General features: G+C 25.4%; 2 protein-coding genes across 4 annotated transcripts; one reads left to right on the forward strand and one right to left on the reverse strand.

Annotated features, from left to right (window-relative positions):
- Positions 1 to 408: 408 nt before the first annotated feature.
- Positions 409 to 8,687, reverse strand: LOC107456162 (microtubule-associated Nat9). Of its 3 annotated transcripts, none has more exons than XM_016073945.3 (7): positions 8,379 to 8,626; positions 5,978 to 6,087; positions 5,845 to 5,901; positions 5,659 to 5,739; positions 3,990 to 4,049; positions 1,609 to 1,703; positions 409 to 1,214 (listed from the first exon to the last, which is right to left on the reverse strand). In XM_016073945.3, the coding sequence occupies exons 1-7, from the start codon at positions 8,453 to 8,455 to the stop codon at positions 1,101 to 1,103; spliced, it is 594 nt and encodes a 197-aa protein (XP_015929431.1). In that variant the 5' UTR covers positions 8,456 to 8,626; the 3' UTR covers positions 409 to 1,100. The 3 variants fall into 3 exon arrangements, with proteins under 3 accessions (XP_015929431.1, XP_015929432.1, XP_042896814.1); XM_016073946.3 differs by having other exon boundaries at positions 715 to 1,214; positions 8,591 to 8,687; XM_043040880.2 differs by lacking the exon at positions 5,978 to 6,087 and having other exon boundaries at positions 715 to 1,214; positions 8,379 to 8,522.
- A 165-nt stretch (positions 8,688 to 8,852) lies between these two features.
- Positions 8,853 to 20,220, forward strand: LOC107456148 (uncharacterized). The gene is made up of 10 exons (XM_071186272.1): positions 8,853 to 9,111; positions 11,343 to 11,394; positions 12,263 to 12,321; positions 13,705 to 13,784; positions 14,477 to 14,541; positions 15,423 to 15,496; positions 17,244 to 17,350; positions 17,432 to 17,496; positions 18,909 to 19,000; positions 19,529 to 20,220. Exons 1-10 carry the CDS (start codon positions 9,042 to 9,044, stop codon positions 19,690 to 19,692), a joined length of 828 nt encoding a protein of 275 aa, XP_071042373.1. The 5' UTR covers positions 8,853 to 9,041; the 3' UTR covers positions 19,693 to 20,220.
- Positions 20,221 to 21,164: the final 944 nt, after the last annotated feature.

Below are 21,164 nucleotides of genomic sequence, written 5' to 3' on the forward strand. Positions count from 1 at the left end.
TAAAAACAACAAACAAAACATTTCCTATAAAAAGTAATTTATAGATTTATATACATTAAGCAACAATAAAATATTGAACATAAGTTGGAGTTAAAACAAGCAAGGAAAAACAATAAGTCGTTAAAATTAAATTATAGTTAATTTTGTAAGGAGCGTTAATTTTAATTTTGCGTTAAATTTGTTAGGAGCAAATTTGAAGGCTTTACTTCACTATTCTGGCAATTTTCTTGCATGTTCAAGGACTATAACAGTAAAGTTAAGAAAAGCTTTATAATTTATTCTGTTACAACGTTAGGTAAAAAATTAACATTTAAAAGTTAGAACTAAGTGCCACTTCTTGATAATATGCATTCTAGAAACTAAGAAATATAGGTAACTATTTTTTTAAAATAATTCGTATGAGACAAATTAAAAATAACAATTTTATTCCATAAAATGTAAATTACTTTAGTTATTGATACATAATTGAGAATTCCAAAACAAATGATTGAAGAGGAAGGAAAAACATGTAGGTTGCTTTTCAAACAATCACAATACAGTTTTTTAAATTTTTTTTTCTTTATTTGTATATTTTTTTACACTATTTCTGTGACATTTAAACATTTTTATCTGTGAGGGAGATTTTTTTTCAATGTTTATTATGTTGTCAAATGTTTGACCTTCATAATATTAATTATTTGCCTAATGAAAAAAAAAAGAAAAAAGATTAAGCAATGACACTTATTTTGATTTATTTGACTATTATTTACACTTTAAGTTAGTCACATGTATATACATATATATAAAAAGATATGAACTTATGTCTTAAAAAATACTTTTGCTTAAAAGGGCACACTTGCCCATAGTTACGCTGGCTTACTTAAAAAGGCACACTTGCCAGAATTAAAAACCAGTCAAATAAGACATCAGCATCATTAAATGAACATCATATGTCAAGAAAGAACTAAAAAATATCAAGTGGACTGATTACAAAGAAAAAAATAACTAGAACATCATTGGGTACAACATAAATCCTATACATAGTATCACATATCATTCAATATTCAGTAGTCAATTATACTAGAAAGGAGATTTTTACTATCACTTAATTCATTTCACAATTATTTAATCTCTTCAATTTGATATGCATCTGTTTGTTCATTTAGTCCTTTCTTCCAATTGTTTGTGACATGGCAAGTGAGTTCAATTTCTTGAAAAAATATACTTTCTCCTGTCTGAAAAAGAAAAGAAATTTTTTTTTGCCTTGTATTGAACAAAAATATAAAAAATATACACTTTAAATGGATTAATATTTCACTCTCAAATATTCAAATGTGAAAAAAGGTTTATTATTAAACTTTATAATCCAAAATGGTAAAAATTGCCATTCTTATAATTAACATAAAAGAAATAATAACTAAACAAATATGTACATAAAAAATGAGGCTTTTAAAAATATTTTTAAAAACTTAAAATGGGGTAAAACTGTAGATACCTCTGTTATGAATGCAAACAAGAATTTAGTACTTATGCCTATTTGTCATTCGTTTTCCACCCTCTAAAATTTTATTTAATGATTTTTTTTTAAATATATGCAAAGCAGTTTAAGTTATATTTTATCTATATTACCTGAATGAAACCAATGTTTTTGAATAGATTTAGGCTTTTTTCATTCTTCATCTTTATTTTAGTGACAAATTTGGTTATTCCTAAAGTGTCAATTCCTGAGAAAGCAAAACATGAATTTATTAAGAGATAAAATATTTAAATAAAATTTTTCTTGGTAGAAAAATTTTTAGAACAATTCAATAATATTAATATCTTTAATAATAAAGTTTTATTTTGATTTTAGAGAAATAACGGGCACTTTTTTGATATGTTGAGAATAAGCTAAAATTTGATTCGTTTTTGAAAACATAAGAAGTCAGAAACTGCATATCAGATTAATAAATTCTTGAAATAAGCTACTGATCTTTTAAACTAGTGAACCTGAACACCTAGTAGTTCACAATTAATGTTTCTCTGCACTTGTAGTTTAACAATAAAAAATAATTCAATCAGCTTAACTTTTTTGCTCTTAAATTTTTAAATTAATTTGCTATATATAGAGCATTAACATTGTTGTAACTATTGAAGCAAATTTAGATATAAATCACATAACTAACGAATAAAATTATCACAATTAATAAACAATTATTATAAATCACAAAAAATGAAGGAAAAAAAACTCAACAGATATTTCTATTGAAAATTTACAGATTACTTTTTCTTAAGATTATTTGTATTAATTTAATTTAAAAAAAAAATTCTTTATTGTTCCATATTCATAATTTTTTTTATATATTCTATAATAAATTCTTGTCCTTTATAGAATTTTTTGTCTACTTTTTCCACCTAAAATTTTTAATTCCAATATTTCTAATACAATGTTATATAATGACAACAGTGATTCAGCTGTACTTTGGAAACTACAGGTTTTAGAAAGCAGGATTTCGATATTTCTGGGTCTTTTTTTAGAAAAAGCTAATCCCTATTTAAAATATGAACCTTCCACCTCTTTTAGGGTGTTTAGCCAAATTTTTCAACAAAAAATAAAAACCTTTTGAGAAATTCAAAATTACAATAGGTTGAATTCGAATTTATAAAAGTTATCGGATGAAATTCTCAGATTTAAATAAAAATATTTATAAATTTATGCAAAACAAAAACATTTACAAGATTAATATTATTGATCACATTGAACTGATAAAGATGTGTAGAAAATTAAATAAACAAAACCTTAAGAAATTCATATTACAATAGAATATATGTTAGAAAAATCCTTCCCGAAGAATCCAAACCAGTGTACGTGAATAACTGTAGTTGATCAGCTGACCCAATTTCGGATTCACGACTACTAATGCCCAACTCCATAGCATTGTTATTTTGAACTCATTACAGAAAATAAGGAAACTCCTGGATCAAGTATTGAGTGAAATATATCGTCGTGGAGGATTTTTTGATGGAATTAACCCTCATGTGCTTTACATGGAGAGGAAAACCACAAAAACATCCTTTAGTTAGACTGACGGCAAAGGGACTATAACCCATGATCTGTCTACCACTGAGGATTTTTACGTCGGCACTGTTGTCGACAAGCTAGGTGTGGAATTCGTATCGACCAGCCATCGCTGGGATTCAAACCCGGTTCTCCTCATTGAAAATCGAATGCTCTATTTCCTGAGCCACAATGGCTATCGCAATTTGATTGTCAAAAATCCAAATCTGTATGTGTATGCGGATCTGCGAGTAAGTTGTTCATCATGTAAAATGATAGGCACTTTCATATGATGTGTATGACGGTACGCATGAACATGAACAGATTGTGGCTCAATGAGTAGTAAATACATTTAACATAAGATTGTGAAAACCACGCCTTTTACATATTTACGGCGATAATTGACAAGGCAACGAAAAAGTGAATGAAAATTGCTTGCTGTTTTGGAGCAGTTTAGAGTAAGCAGGACTTGAGCAGCTCTTCCAACACTGAAGGTGTATTATTTTTAGTGCATTGTTAACACAGAAATCTAAATGAATGCATAATGTATACTTATAGTTAAGATGTTTTTTTACAAAAGAAATTTGCGACACATTTTGACTCTATAATTATTTCTCTCTTTCCAAACAAAATTGATAATAAATATTTGTTTTAAATCAGAAACAATAACCAAATAAACTATGGGAAGTACCAAATAAACAATTCAGAATCAGTTTCATATGGATATGATTGTTTCAAGAAAATAAATATATATATATAAAAAAACACAGCATTTACAAAAAAATAAAAGTATTTTTTAAACCTAAAATACAAAAAAGGAAATCAAGATACACTTTCCAAACATAAAAAAAAAGGTTTCACAAAGAAAGTTTAAGTTCAAAACACACACTTGCATAATTAAAGTTTCTCAAAATATTTTCATTACTAACATAAAAAAAAAAAAAGATAAATTAATAAATAAATAAACACATACCATATCTGAGCATAAATAACAATGATTCTTTGCCTTTACCCATAGAGCGATGCTTGATGTCTGAAAACAAAAATATATGAAGAACACGGGAAAATAAATGTTAATCTGTTGATAGATTTTTTAAAAAAGAGATTGGTTTATAACTAATTTAAAATTTGATGGTTTTATATTTCAATACTTTGACTTTTATATAATTACAGACAATATGATAAATGAAATATTTAAAATATAAGCATACAAATTTAGTTAAATATGGTTTCATTTAAAACTTAATTGTTTTACTAATATCAAAAGTATTTTAAATTATTTCAAGAAGTAAATTAATAACAGATAAATACCTCAATAATAGATAAATACATACATGGGGAATTCTTTGAAGACTGACATTACACAATGAAAGGTTTTCTTATTTTTTTGATTTTTTAAAGATTTTCTTATTATTATATGAATTTTTTTTTCATTGATCACTATTTTATAATTTTTTTAAAATGAATTATATGTTTCTTTTTCAATAGCCTAATATTATTATGCATATAAGAAAATAAGGATGAAATTTATAAATGTTTTATTTAGAAAATTAAGATTAAAAATATCAAATGTGACTGATGTTACGTAGAAAAGACATGGAGTAGATCATATTTGTATCTTGAAATTCTCCTAAGCAATAATAGGATTGTTGAAATTTTATATATATATATAAAAACAACAACAAACCAACAGGAAACATTAAAAATATGCATGAAATAACATATAGAAACTGGTAAACAGAGAAAAAAATATTTGTTACTTATATTAAAATTTCTAAGTGACTGATGTTATAAATGCTAACTACAGTAAAATTTTAATAAACTTTTTTTTAACAATTACAAAATACTTAACTACTATTTTTGAAATCTAAAATAGTTAGTAAAAAACTAAGAAATTTGTTATAGGAGAGATGCTACTAAATGCTTATTTATTTGTATGTTGCCTTTTGTATAATGGAATTGTCCAGAGCATAATAATAATAATAATAAAAAATCATATAATTGAGTCTAAACAGAAGCTCTAATTTCAAAATATTCTGTAACAAGACTCCAAACAAATATAATTTGACAAAATACATGAAAATAATACATTTTTACTAATAAAAAGTATTATTCTGATTTTTCTCGCAATTTTTTTTAAATAAAACATAATGATTATATTTCAGTAACTTTTTATAAAATATATTAAATTACAAAATTATATATACAGTTGAAAATCACAACTGGAAAACTGCAATATACAGAATTGTTGAGACTTCTGCAAAATAGAGAATAGAATAAGGTGCATAATGTCTTAAACTAAAAGATCTACCTATTATCCGAAAAAATCTATTTCTTATTTATACATAAAATTCTTCAACAAAATTCTTATACGCAATTTTCTTCTACATAAGGGCTTGTCATAGGTATAAGTAGAGGGTAAAAAATTTAAATAGTCTTGGCCAAAGCCTGAGAAAATTTTTAAATTTGCGTTTTTTAAAAATTTTTTTTAAACATTTATATCTAATGCTATTTACAACAAATAAAACGAACATACATTAATTAGGCTAAGTACTCATTTATAATATCATATTATATATGCATAATATATTAAATATCATACTAAAAGATGAGGTAGGAATTAAACTTTTTGTAAATATTACCAGCTATCATAACTTCTATTTCTGCTTCTTTGTCGCAGCCATCATTATTTAAATATAAATTCACATCACCAATCATTGAAGCTGCAAATAAAATTAATTTTGAATGATTACTGGAATATTTCTAGACTGTATTTTGCACATTAAAAAATCGAAAATAATAAATTTGCAATAATTTTTAGACTTTACCTATTTCATCACCAGTATGATCCAAAATTGATTTATCCAAGACAATAAAAGTGCATTCTAAAAAAGATATTTACAATTAAATTTTCAACATTATTCAAGAACAAGAATAATACAAGATAAAATCTTATCATACTATCTTCATCTTCAAACCAAGAAATTTGCATTTCATATTCCTGTTCTAAAGTCAAAGGCTCTGAAGCTGTTAATTCCAATAATTCTTCATTTTGCATCCATCTATGGTACCTATGGTAAGGACAGTTTTATTAAAAGTGAACAGTGCACAAAAAAAGGACCACCCTAAATAACTTTTGATCTAATGATCGGACCTTCATGTTCTAGGACTTAATTTTGATGGCTCAAGGGGGTGCAGACAATATTTTAAGTTACGAAATCAAATGCAAAAACATACTTTCTCTGAGCAAACATCCCTTTTTTTTCAATGGATTCGGATTTCTGACCCCCAAAATATAGGGGTAGCCGCAATCAGGGAAATATGGTGCCAATATTTTGGACAGGAGAGTGCTTCATGGTTTGGACATCATAATGTTAATTTTGTTTTTCGCATATTTTGCTGTATCTCAAAAACTTTTTAAGCAAATTGAAAAATCTTTACCCATAATTATAAAATTTGTTTATCCAAAGCTGATTCCATACAAAAAATAACTTTTAGTAAATATTTATTATTTTATTTAATAATGGTCGAAAATACTCGAATTGTAATACTTCCTGAGAAATTGAATTTAAAAAAAGTCAGATATATAAAATTCGTTTGCTCAGGAACCAAATTTGTATTTTGGCATGTAAATTTACATTCTTTAAAATGAATAAAAAAATTGTCAACCTTACAACTCATTATTTTTAATCATTCTTAAATAAAACAATAAAAAATAAAGGTTATTTTTTGCAGGGAAGTACCTCTGGACAAATGAATTTTATAATTGTGGGCAAAAAATTTTCAATTCCCTTAAAATATTTTCAAGATATAGCCAAATAGGCGAAAAGTAAAATTAACATTAAGGGGTCCAAACTTTGGAGCGTTCTTCTGAACAAACTATCGAGACCATATTTTCCTGACTGCGGCCTCCCCCTCCCTATATTTTGGGTAAGTGAAAGATATATTTATTCAGAGAAAATAGATTTTTGTGTCTGTTTTTGTAACATAAAATATCATCTGCACTTATTAATTAGCATATTTAAGGTCCCCCCTCAAGCCATTAAGATTAAGTCCTAGAAGGTAAAGATCCAATCATTAGATCAAAAGTTATTCAGGATGGTTTTTTTTTCTTTTTTGTGCACTGTACATACAATGCTTTAATACATATCCAATATTTATTGATTGATTGATATCACTTAAGAAGGGTGATATCCCATTTATTCCTCTGATAAACTCCTAAAAAAAAGATGACGTAAAAAATATTTTAAATTTGATAGATCATTCTTGTGATACATAACAAATAATAACAGGGTATAAAAACGAAGATAAAATGTTTCAAACTGTACATTTTAAGCAACCTGATAAGATAAATTATTCTTGTATTAATGAAATTAAAGAAAAAAAAAATGGCCATCGGTTGGCCAAGTGGTTAGAATCGGCCCTGGCCATTTCTAACCACTTCATTTTATATCTATTTATGGTACTAATTATTAAGTTTTACTTTGATTATGCAAGATATGCATTAAAAAATGTATAATGTAAGTGTCAAATAATTGTACAGAGAACATTTCCATATCAGCATCCTTTTAAGTCAACTATCACCACAAAGGTTTTCATACTTGCAACTATTTAGAAAAAAAAATTGATAGGATGCCCTAGGGTAGCTATGAGTTATAACTATCATTTCGGTCCCTTTCTGTGATATTTTAAAAATTTTTAAGTTTCATACTTTCCACTGCCGTGTCGATCGACTTTTATTCAGTTAAATTTGGCAACTTTAGCACATAGCTGATACAGAAATATTTCCATTGTATGTGAGTCCCTTATAAAATGTACTGGAACTAACGAAAGTAAATCTAAAAAATATTCACAATTTATAATCGTTTTTATTTTAATTTTACAATAGATTCAACCTATAGTAAATGGAATGGAATATTTTTGTAATGGTAACTGCGGTAAAAAAAAATCACCTAGTTTTGAGGATTAAGTTAAGAAGAGACTAGTTTTGAGAAACTAAAAAATCACAGAAGAGGACTCACTATCTGCAGGCAGACATCTACTTATTTTTGTAAAAAAATCCCCTTTGGCAAGTTTAAAATCCCTTTGGCGCAATGGCGATTGAAATAAAAACATGTACCGAAAAAAAAACTATCCTCATATCAATAAGGTAACTAATTCTGACAGGTCTGGTAATTAGTGACTCTTGAGAATGGATGTCTATTTCTTGAGCGCTGCAGACATTTTTCAAATCTTTTTATATTTTTGCAAGTAAGTATATGACCAATAATTTTATTTAAAATTGTTCTATCTCATTCATTAAAAGTAAAACTAAAAAAAAAGCTTTATTTTGATAACAATAAACAGGCACTAATTTCCTTACTTTTCCACATGTATTTTCTTATATGGAACCAAGATAACCTTTTTCCCAATTATCTTTGTTTTTGAATTTTGTTTCATAAGTTTTCTAAATATACACTTATATTTCGCAATAAAAGTATTAAAAGTTTTCAAAAAAAGAAATGGTAAACGTTTTTTCGAATAAAATTAATATTTCAATACAAAAAAATTAGATTAACAAAACAATATGTTTACATTGGATGTTTATATTTTTTCAATTTGCACTAGATTAATCTCATCAACTGCTTTCCATTTTGTACGATCAGAAAGTTTGAATTATCGTCCAAATTTACAATTTTACAAACGTGTTTTGAATAAACAAAACCAACCGATTGAATCAAAGTCAGATTATGAATTGCAAAAGCGGAACGAGGCTCTACTTCTGTTTTTATTGTCAAAGAAAGTTACAAGCTAAAAACGTAAAATAATATACTTTTCTTTCCTTTATATCATTTTCAATTATCAACAGGTTGGATTTTTAGTGATTGGCAAAAGTAGTTTCGGTCTAATTAAAATGTATGCTTATTAAAAAAACGTACTATCCATTTGTTTTGTAGGTCAAGACAACTTTTAGATAAGCGTTCATTTTTCCGAATATTTAAGTTCTTAGAGTTAGTTTAAATTTTGTGAAATTTTTGTTGGAAAAATGTCTGACAAGTCTGAGGAAATGATAACAATCAAAAAAGGAAACTCATCAGCTACAATTTATTTATATGGTATATGTATTACTTATGGCTTGTTTTAACATTTTTGAACCTGAATTTTTTATTTATTATTGTTTTTTTAGTTTACTTCTGTTATTTTATTTAATTTTATTGAATTTAATTTAAATCATTTTATCCTTTTAACTATTTGAAATTCTCACCCTACTCTCATTACCTACTGCTTCATTCTACTGCTTTTAAAATGTGTTATGATGCTTATGCTTACAGTAAAAAAAATATTTAAAAATGAAACTTATGTCCTATTAAATAACTAAATGGGATTAATTTGATATGTGTCAAAAGTAAAACTTTTTATTAATAATGGGGGAAAAAATGAAAATTCATGTTGATCTGAAGTAAAAATTTTATTAAAACTATTTAAATTTTTTTTCTCGCATACTTGAATTTTTAATAATGTGTGCAGTTCGAGAAAAATAATCTCCTTGAATTACTTTTGATCTAATAACTGTACTTTCATGTACTGGGTCACCATCTTGATTCATTCAAATTTTGTATTGTGGTCTATAAAACTACATTCTTTAAAATTATGCAAAAATTTGCATACCTTGAAATTGAATATTTTTTGAATAATATTGAAAAATATTTGTACACAATCACAAAAAAATCGTTTATTTCAGATAATTCCGTGCAAAAAATAACTTTTAATAACAATTAATTTTTTTAGTAATAATCAAAACATTTTTGAATTGTAATACAAATTTTTGCATAATTTTAAATAATGTAATTTTATTTGGCAAAATACAAAATTGGAACCAATAGTTCCGGAGAAATCAAGTTTTAAAATACTTTGACATTTAAAATTTGATTTTTTAATAACTGACTGAGATCGTTCTAACTGTATTTTGCAATAAAAAATTACATTCGTTATAATTATGTAAAAATTTGCATACATTACAGCTCAAAATTTTTGTACCAATATTAACTTAAGTGAGAAAACATAATAAATAATTTCTAAAATTAATTTTGATATGGAATTATCACTGGATGAATGAATTTTCAAATTGTGTGCAAAATTTTATTTTGAGATATTATTCACAAAATTAGCAAAAAAGGACATAACGTTAATGATAATTAGTCCTAACTTTAAACTTATCTTCTGACTAAGCTATTGGGATAACTTTTTCCAAATTTTGGCTACCTTCTATATTTTTAGAGTTGGATATTCAATTCGGAAAAAAGGTATGTTTATTTAAAGAAAGTACGTTTTTGTTTTTGAATTCGTAACTTGAAATATCTTCTGTACTAATTAATTACCATATTTGAAGTCCACCCCTTGCACCATTACAATTGAGTCCTAGAACATGAAGATCCTATCAATAGATCCAAAGTTATTCAGGATGTTTTTTTTTCTGAATTGTATATAACTATAGATTTAAGGAAATTATATCCTGGGGCAAGGGCAAAATATTGGTTATAAATTCAATAGTGCTTTATTAAATTCTTCAGTTTAGGTGTATCTTTTGCCGTAAAAAATATTTTCTTGTTTTTTTTCCTTTTTTTTCTTTCTCTTCAAGTAGTACTAGAAGTTATGAAAGTAATTCTGTTTATAAGCTTGGTAGCACAAATCTTCCAGGACAGCAGCAAGTGCTGCTGATTATCGTAATGTTTACAGATAATTTTCCACTCCTGATTTTTTTTTAAAAAGAGCATCTAGGGAGAAAAATTAATAGTATGAAAAACTATTAAGGGCTAAAAATTTAAGATAAAGCAATAAATAAAAGAATTTTCTGCATTCACTTATGAAAAATAAGAAATAATTTTCCATTAAAAAAATTATTGCTACAAAAAAAAGACACTTAAATGTTTATTTTTCTGGTTATCCTATTATTTATCCACAAAGTTCTGGTTATCCTATTATTTATCCACATGAATTTCATTTAAAGAAACTTTTCATATACCCAAATTAGAACACTTTAAACTGTAATTGTGTTAATTTCTTCCATTAAAAATTAAAATATTTTATTTTAATATTATCATTTGCAGGTTAAACCTTTCTGTTATTTTTATTGGGCTTTGTATAAGCATCTATTTTTTCTCATCTTCGACAAAGCTAAAGTATGACCGTTTAAAATTGAAAATGGCAGATAAATTCGAATTTCTGAAAAAGCGCTTCAGATTGACTCTGTAAATTGCTGCTACTGGTTTTGAAAGTGCGCTCAAAGTTTAAACTGTTGAAAAAAGTTTTAATCTCTTTATATTGTGATATTATTCAATTTTTTTAGGTGCAACATTAACATCTTGGAAACCTTTTGGAAAAGAAGTTCTCTTTGTAAGGTTAGTAACTGGCAAAGTTAATAAATATTAATTTCAGTGTTGGGCTTTTGACATCACACGCCAAAAACCTGTCGAAAGTATCTAAATCTGACCAAAACTGCCAAAAACTTAGTAATGATTAATATTACATATCATATGTATAAAAAATTTAGCCAAAATTATTTAAACTATTAATTGATTTTTCTAAAAACATGGTACTCTCAGTATTTTAAGATCAATATGATCAGCTATATTATAACTGTTCAGTTTAAATTATAGTTAATAGCTATGAGTAGTTTGTTATTATCACTCTAAATGTTGATTTTAATTCTTTGATGTCATAATTTAGACATATATTTTAGATTAAGTAAAACTTAAGTGGTTGCCAGTAATTGACTGATCTCTTATATATTTTTTCTTTTGATTCTCAATATTTGTTGTTATTACTTTGTTGAGCAGCAGAATATGTGTAATCATGTGAGTGAGGTTTTAAGGGAAATTCAGGCAGGACATTTTTTTTGTCAAAAAATTTGTCTGATTTGTCAAAATTTTTCATAATTAAAAAACATTGTATGTCAATTTGTGTATTTATCAGTTTGAATTCCTTAGGTTTCTGAGTGGGATTTAATAAATTTAATTTAATAAATTATTACTATTTAAATATAGTTTGATTGTTATTGCATATTTTTAACATGTTTACTCATTTATTCAAAATTAGGAAAAATCAAATGACTTTTTTTTCTTTTATGATAAGTTATTTTTCTTTTATAATAAGTAAATTAACCATTAAAATTAGTTAAAAATGAAGTGTTCTGTAATTGTCCTATTTTTTTTGTTATTCTCAGTTTTGTAACTCGGTTAATGCCTACTTCTCATATTTTGTTTTTAGCAAGAATTCCAAGCTTGATGGACAAAAACCAATAAGAGGCGGAGTTCCTGTTATCTTTCGTAAGTGACTTAAATGGTTATTGAATCTTTTTTTTTTTTTAATTCAAAGTTATTGTTATGAGCAAAACGATTTTAGAGGTGTTTGTTTATACTCACATTTATATTTGCTTTATACTCACATAAGGCCAGACACATTTCAATTAAAATTTCTTTAATCTGGGAAAAAATTACGAACATTACATATAACAAATATTTATTTCATTTTATGGACCATACTCTTTTGCATTTCTCATGTTTTAATTCTTCAACATTTTGTAAAATTTGATGAATTTTAGCTTTTTTGTATGAGTATTTTTTTACGTACTTTTGAAATTCCCAAAAATACTTGTTTACTGTTGGATGATAAATGTGTTAAACTCTTTATACAGTCTATGCTCTTTATTATGACCCCATTACAGCAAACTTCCCATTGTTGATTAATATATGATGTCCTGTTTTATATTCTATAGACATAATATTATTTTAACATCCATTAGAATATCTGACCTGAGTTGTTCATGACTATGAGTGACTAAATTTCTTTTTCGCAAGACAATCAAATATAGAGTTCGTGTGAACTTTTGAAATAGCCTACTTTCATGGACAATTAATCATTTGATAAAAGTTTTAAAAAAAATATTAAAGTTTTTTTCTCTCCAGGTAAATACCCTTTAAATAAAGGAATAGAAATGCTGCCTAGATTGTTATTCTAGGTAGTCACTAATGAATCTATAGTTAAACATAATTCATTATGAACTATATAGTATGAGTAATTAAAAGAGAATGTTCCATCATCCTTTATAACACTTCATAAGCATTTATTTAAAAGGTTGTATTATCAGATTTTGTAAATGTTTATTTAGAAAATACTATAAGTTTATCATTTACTTGTTTAAAAGTTTAAGTCTCTCCTTTTAGAAGATGTTAATTCCTTTTACTCTTATATTTTTCAGTTAAAATGTATGGTATTCACTACTTTTTGATTTAGTGTAAACTTTCAGCTCTTTCAACGTATTATGTAAAAATACTTGCTTATTACCAAAATATAATTTTTTCATTATAATTTTTTAGTTTATTGTTTTATATGGTATAATTAAATTATTTAAAAAAAAATATGTTGTATTATTATTGATCATTCTGTAAGTTTTCAATTTCTTTTTAAGTATAGCATATGTTTGTCATTATTATACTAATAAATAAATAATTACCATATTTATGTGCAATTTCAATATAGCAATTTCCAGTTATAAATTTTTTACACTTGGATAATAGGGGAAGTTATGTTAGTACTTAACTGTATTAAAATACTTAACCCTTACATCTTAAACCCTACTTAACCCTTAATTGTTGAAAAATCTTTGAAATTTAAGGAAATTTATCATAAGTGTATTTTATTTAAATTAGCTCAATTTGGTCCATGGGAGTGTGGTCCACAGCATGGGTTTGCACGTCGCTCTAAGTGGTGTGTGAAAGAAAATGAACAAGTAAGGAATTGAAATTAATTTTAAATCTTACTCAGTAATGTTACTCAGTTCAAGTTTATTAACATATGCAATATTTATATTCCTTAATTATTTTTTCTCCTTTTCATAATTATACTTAAAATTTTATACAGTATTAGCTGCAAGTGTTATTATACAATTATACATTAAGTAAATGCTTGTCTTAAAGTCATATTTTATAGTTCTTTTCATAGCAGTTTAGTATAAAAATCTAGTTTTTAATGCTTATTAGGCAATTTTTATATGTTTGATAGTTATAGTCAATTTGCTAATGTTAAAGCCATGAGCTTTTTAAAGGACTTTTTATTGCATAAATTTCTTTTACTGTTTCAAAAATATCCTAACAGTATGTATTTATTGTCTGATACAAATTATTGTATAGTGAAAGTTCTATCTAGAACCCTCATATTTTTAGCTTCATATCAAATATATACTAACAAACATTGCTTGCAATTGTTTACAGTCTGCTTTGTTATGTAATTTTCCAATAAATTTTATTTTTCTAAATTTATATATTTTTTTTATAAAACAAGTCTTAAAATTGAAAATTCTGAGCAAGGTTTTTTGGAATTTCTTTGTTTCATATTAAATTGTTCATATTAGAGCACATCTTAAAAATGTATTTAATTTCTTTGATAACTTATTTAGAAATTTTTCGTTATTATTCCTTGTAGGAAACAGACAGAGTAACTTTCATTTTAAAAGACTCTGAGGCATCACGTGCAATGTGGAACCATAAGTAATTATCTCTTCCATTTATAATTTAGGGTTTCATTTAAATGTATTAAATTAGTTAGTAATTTATAACATTCTATTTTTCAATCTTATATAATTTTTAAAAAAGTTAATTCATTTATTAAAGGAGATTATTATTACAGTATTTTTTTCTAAAGTTGGAATGTTATATTTTATTGGAACTAAATATGTAATTGAAATACCTTTTATTGTTATTTATGTAACTTTAGCTTTCTTAATGTTTTATAGATAATTTTTAGTAAACAAAGGTTTTTGTTTTATTTTTTTGAACAGAAAATTTAAACTGACTAGTTTCCATGAGAGTTGGGAATTGAGATGTAATTTTTTTTCTTAAACTGGTAAAATATTTCTAGTTCAATGTTAGTCTCTTTATAAATAGATGAATTGATGAAATTCATCTATTTATAAAGGGAAGGTAATAATAGCAGTTGAATGCTCGAAAGAATGAGCACAACTGTAAAAAAATTAGTCAATTTCGAATAGTTGAAACAAAATAATAATAAGTGGTGGCTAATATCTATAAAGTTCTTAAACAAGAGTTAAATTTAATGTAACGTACTTAAATTCTTCACAATCTTTTCTAATTAACTGTATGCATTAAAGTTAAGGATATATAAAGTAAAGAAATGGAATATCACCTGAAATTCAAAAATGTCTCAAACGTTTTACACCCCTAAGAATATACAAAGCACACTTTTAGTAACATTTCTATGTATCTTGTATAGTTTCTGATTGAAACCAATTATATTTTTAAGTAAAATTTTAAAAAAAAATTTCCCTTCGAGGTTACAATTTTAAAGCTCATAAATGGTTTATTTGAAAAGTGGTTATATTAAAATTTTTTGTCATTTCTATTATCCTTAGGTTTGTATTTGAATATACTCTGATTCTCACATCTGAATCTGATTTGAAAATGGAGGCCATGATTACAAATTCAGGTATATTTTTAATGGGAAGCAATTTATATTCATTTGATTGATACTTTATTTGTTTCAACTGTAATTTTATATCTCTACCTCATTATGATGATATACATTTTGAGATTTGTTTCATATACTAGTTTAAACTTAACTGTGTTGTTTTAATAATCCATTGAAATTGTCTTTTATTTAGTGTAGACTTTTTTCTTTAAATTTCTAGTCAGTTAAAAGTTCATAATTATATTTTAATTATTTTACTTTTGCATTATTATATTTGATTTATGGTTTTCAAATCTTTAATGTATCATCTTCTGAAAATTTGGTATAATTGTAAATGCAAAATCAGACCTCAAATAGGTAATTGCATTTTCTGGTAAATTATCTAATTATTTAGACTATATGTTGAGCTTGTTTGTGCTGGCAGAGTTTAGTGCGTTGTGGAAAATGCTTAGCAAGCATAATGAAAAAGTCATCTTTGAACTAACAAGAATTTTTATTAAGCAAGAAAAATTGTAACTGATAAAAGAAAACAATCCTCGAGAGAATTCTACTCTCCATAACATGAAGTAACTAAATTCAATCTATACAACCATGAAAATCACCAAATCTAATCTCGATTCGTCATATATATACCAGCATATTTATCATCCAATCAAAAAATAACATTTGCATAATGAGGGTAGAAAACTTACACACTCAAAATTAATACTATGCAAATTCTGTCTTTAAATTATTTTTAAATGTTCGAACTCCCTCTTTCAGTGGTTTTTCGAACTCCTGATCTCTGACTCACCGTTCTTCTTACTCGAACCTTGCTCTTTGAAATTCATAGTCTGACAGTTTGAAAATTATGAGTTAAGATTAAGCAATACCAGATTATGACTTAAGAGGAAAAAAAAGATTTTTTGCAGGAGATTTGAACAGCTTTGGACTTTAAATTTTTTTATTACAATTTCTATATATACAAGTTACATTTCATATTTTACGTAGAAGTTATAAATTTTGGCAAATGTTTAAGAAAAGTTTTCAGTTCTTCCATTATTTTTGATTTTTTTTGTATGTTAAAATCTGTATTTTTTATGTTCTACTTTTTATATACCCTCATTATTTAAGCTCTTTTCCAAGTTTTTTTCTCTTAAGGTTTTTAATATCTACTACACTTAAGAAGAAAACCAGTTATGAAGATGTATTACTAATTTCTTTTAAAGGAAATAATAATTTAATGGATGAGATTCACTTTGCCTTTTCTTGTAATTAAAGTAGTTTTTTTCACAGTTTAAAGTTTTTAATTTCTCTGATATTTTATGGCACCCTTTCTTTTTTAGTTCAATCTGCATTTGCTTAACATTATTTTATTTCAGGTGATTGAAGTTTTGCTTTCACATTTCTTTTGCATACTTTTTTCATTTCATTCACATTCATTTAAATTTTTTTTGTTTTATTAATATAATTGTGTATGTTAAAATCTGTATTTGTAAAGTTTTACTTTATATATTAGTATTATTTAAACTTTTTTCCCCAAGTTTTCTATAAATGTTACGCTTTATAAGAAATACAATTTTGAAAATGCATTGCTAATTTGTTTTAAAATAAACTGACATTAAAAATAAATAATAAATAGGAATCCATTTTTTTGTAATTAAAAATAACATTTTGTTTTTAAATTAGTTTTTATTATAGTTTATAGTTCTTATTTCAGTGATGTTTTATAGTATTTGTGCTGTTTCTGTAATCTGCATTTGTCTAATATTTTATTTCGTTTCAGGGGATGTAAGTTTTAATTTCACATTTCTTTTGCATACATATTTTTCGACGCCTGATGTATTCAACTGTAAAGTTATCGGTCTGCAAGGCTGTACCTATATTGATAAGGTGATTTTTTATATTAATCATAGTGACTTAGATATTATTTTTAATAACTTTTTCCATTATGACATTTTAATTTTTCATTAGACAAACGATGGCTCTTCAGAAAAAGAAGAAAATGAGCAAGTTGTCCTTTCGGGTTTTACTGACAGGTATGTATTTTTTTTCAACTGTTTTTTCAGAAGTCATGTTGTAGTTTTTTCTATAAAAGATAAATATCTTGCTTGAAAAAGAGATCTAGCACAACGGAGAATCCCAATTTATATTTACGTAACAATTAAACATTTCAAAAGTAAAATTGATCACCTGACCTCATTTTTTGAAAGTTTCATTGTGTTATTAAGAAAAGTAATTTTTTTCTAGTTCTACAAGTGTGATATGTGAAGCATAATGTTATTTATTACATAATCTATTATTTTATTAATTAATTGCTTAAATTATCTGAATATTTTTGTTACTAAAAATGAATGAAAGTAAACTCAGTGGTGCGACAGCCTATAAAGGGCCAAGGCCTAATGTGCCCATCCCAGTTTTCTAGACTTTGGCTTTGGGGTGCAGGATTAGATGTTCTAGTTAGGTGGTCAGCTGAACGTGGAACCCTTAGTTTTTAGTCTCTAAATGATTGGTTCTCATTTTATTGACTCTTTAAAGGGATAAAAGGCTGAGTCAACCTTTTATGGCCCTAGGATAAAACTTCGAACCTGTTACTGCTTAGCAACCTGGCTTCAATTAAGAATATGAGTTCTTTTAAACTAAGTCAAATTGCTTATCAGTTTTTGGATTAAAAAGAGTTGACCTTTTAGTCAGAGGTGCTACTTCACTTTAGAATTAATCTAATTTATATTTCCATAAAATATATTTATTGTTATGCATTTATTGCTAAGAAACTAATTGTTAAATAATTATTCAAGCAAAATTAACCTTTTGTGACTGGGAAATGAGATGTGTGTTATCATTTTTACCAAGGTCTAGGAAATTTTATTTTGTATTCTGTTATAAATTTTAATTTTTTATTAAAAAATGCTTCATTATAAATGTTTAATTTCTTTCTAGAAACCTGTATTTAATAAATAATATTCCTTCAATTGATTTTCTCATTAAACATATATCTATAAAGTCTTGCTTTTAGATATTCAGAATTATTTTCTTTATTCAGATAATTTAAGTTTTTTTTTAAAGGCAATTTATATTTTTATTCATAGTTTTTTTTTAAAACAGTTTAAATTTTAATTTATTCTTAGGACAAAAATTAAAATTTTTAAATTTTTTTTAAAAAAATTTTGGAAAACTTTCCATCCCTTTTAAGAAAATGCTTAGTTTTAAATGTGAATATCTTATTTATTGTTAAAATAGTTAACTTTCAATTTATTAAGTTGATAAGTAATGATTTTAAATTTAGACATGATAAATTCGGTAACATTCTTTCTCCTTTAAAAGAAACATATAAAGTTTAGTTTAGCTTATTTTCAGCACATTAAAATTGTCTAAATAACTAAATTATTTAATGAAAAGTTGTCTAATGTTTAAAAGCTAAGTTATGTTTTATAATTTGTTATGTTTTCAGGATTTATCAGAACACTCCTCTAACAAATAAGCTTCAAAATGTATCAGGTGGCCAGAATGTGGAAATTCAGAAAGTAAATCTACCAGATACAGGTAAAAATTATTCTCACTTTCTTTATAAAAACATGAATAAGAAAAAAAAATGTTATTTTTTTTCTTTTAAATATTCATTACTTAAAACCTATCATTGTATTTTAAAAGTTTTACTAAACAGATTGTAATTGTTTTTGAAATTTGTTCTTTAGCTTATTTTGTTCTTTTAGTTAATTTGAAAGTATCTAATATTTTAAATTGGTTTTCATGCTTCATTTAGAAATGCCAGGTTTCTTTATCTGATATATATTATAAATTTTTTCAGCATTTATATCTAGACACATTTAAAATAGATGTATTTTAGATGTATGATAGTGCATAATATGTAACAATTTATTATAAGCTTGTGCAAAATTGTACCATAATACATTGTCAAATAAGAGTGCTTACATAGCAAGTAGCAATTTGTAATTATTATATGCAACAGTGTACACCAAAACATTGTTAAATAATAATAAGTTTATAACAATGCATTATTGTTTTTTTTAAAACTACAAAACTTCCTATAAATTCTCATTTTTATTTTAGTTGTTTGGAATCCCTGGATTGAAAATGCTAAAAAAATGGACGATTTTGGAGATGATGAATGGAAAAATATGATTTGTGTAGAGGCTGGCTATGTGAGCAATCCTTTCTCACTGGAGCCCGGAAAATCTTTTAGAGCTTCTCAAACTCTCAAAATTTTTTCTTGAGTGTGTCTTTTAAAATGTATTAAGTGATTAAGAGTTATTTATTCAATTCTGACATGCACAAAATAATATTATAGCCAAGTTATGTTGCTTGTATAAGCAGCAACACATGAAAATTTATGTAGACACATTCGTTTCATGTTTTGTTAATGCATTTTTATGCATTAGTTTACATTTTTTGTGTGTTGCTTTAGTTTTTTCCTTTTTATTTTCAGATGTTACTTCTCTCTGCAGGAATTAAATTTTGTGTAATGCTAAGATAGGTATAGATATCTGAACTTAGCTATTTTATTTCTTTATGGAGTTATATGTTAGTTAATCAAATAATTTTTATTAGTTCTACTCTTAATAGCCTGTTACATGTATATTAAAATTATTTTTTATGTTATTTATTGTTTTTGGATTACTTATTATTATTTTAAGAATTATTTTATATATTATATTTTTGTAAATAAATAAATGTATTATCTCAAATGCATATTTAGTTTTGTAAGCTTTTATTTTTGCAGAAATAAATTACATTGCTTTTAATTGGATGTAACTTTTTTTATTTTGAAACTTAACAATTGCAATTTAATACTGATTACTAAGTATACATTAAAATGACACTGTACAGTCTGAGAATCGTTTCATGGCATGCTCTGTTTTACCTACATAAGTAATTTAAAATATAGAAAAAGCGAGTATCAGTAAACCAAGAGTAAATCATGAAATTTTAAATGCTGAAAAAGTTTTTGAAAATAAATTATAGCAGGCGTAAGAAGATTACACAGTAGGGAAGTAATCAAACCATATTTTATTTGCCTTTGGATTTTTTGAAAAAGAAAAAAAAATCAGTAGTGGGGGTAAAATGTTTGAAAATTCTTGGTTTACTCTTGGTTTATCTTCTATAATTTTAATTACCAATGGAGACGTAACAGAATTTGTCATGAAAAGTTTCTCTTGCCGTGTAGGGTCCTCTTTCTTTTTGTGAGATTGAAAATAAAATGATGTTGATAATGAAAATTTTTTCCCTGGAGCAATGATAATTATAAATAAATATAGATGTAATGAAAATTTACATAGCATTTTTTTAAACATTATTATCTTGTTTGCACTGCAATTTGTTGTAATGTGTATACTTTTTTCCCTTAATTTTTTTATAGGTATTCTAAAATATATACTATTAAAGGAGGTGAGTATGGAATCTGTACTCTATATCTGTTCACTGTTTTACTTATCTGTTCTTTTTATAGAAGTATAATATCAATTTAATAAAAAAATAATTTGAAACTAGTATAATAATAAGTCAATTTTTCAGAAATCATTATTACACTGTGTTTTACATTTGCAAGTAAATGTAGAATATTTGAAGCTAACTAACAACATGCATTGATGTCATCTGGTGTTTAAAAGACCTAATGAAACTCATACTAGTTTTTAAAAGTTTCATTGGTGGTCACCAAACAAAATCTTCCCAAAAAAAATCATTAAAA

This window comes from Parasteatoda tepidariorum, chromosome 10, assembly GCF_043381705.1.
Source record: "Parasteatoda tepidariorum isolate YZ-2023 chromosome 10, CAS_Ptep_4.0, whole genome shotgun sequence".
NCBI classification, from domain to species: Eukaryota; Metazoa; Arthropoda; class Arachnida; order Araneae; family Theridiidae; genus Parasteatoda; species Parasteatoda tepidariorum.

What these genes read in the sequence shown, in the direction of transcription:
- LOC107456162 (XM_016073945.3), bottom strand. Translation starts at nt 8,455, where the DNA reads ATGAAACAAAATTCAAAAACAAAGATAATTGGGAAAAAGGTTATCTTG. An exon ending in AAGAAAATACATGTGGAAAA is followed by an intron (nt 6,088 to 8,378) that starts GTAAGGAAATTA and finishes TCCTTACCATAG; the next exon opens with GTACCATAGATGGATGCAAA. An exon ending in TCATACTGGTGATGAAATAG is followed by an intron (nt 5,740 to 5,844) that starts GTAAAGTCTAAA and finishes TTTTATTTGCAG; the next exon opens with CTTCAATGATTGGTGATGTG.
- LOC107456148 (XM_071186272.1), top strand. Translation starts at nt 9,042, where the DNA reads ATGTCTGACAAGTCTGAGGAAATGATAACAATCAAAAAAGGAAACTCA. An exon ending in GTGTGAAAGAAAATGAACAA is followed by an intron (nt 13,785 to 14,476) that starts GTAAGGAATTGA and finishes TATTCCTTGTAG; the next exon opens with GAAACAGACAGAGTAACTTT. An exon ending in CTTTCGGGTTTTACTGACAG is followed by an intron (nt 17,497 to 18,908) that starts GTATGTATTTTT and finishes TTATGTTTTCAG; the next exon opens with GATTTATCAGAACACTCCTC.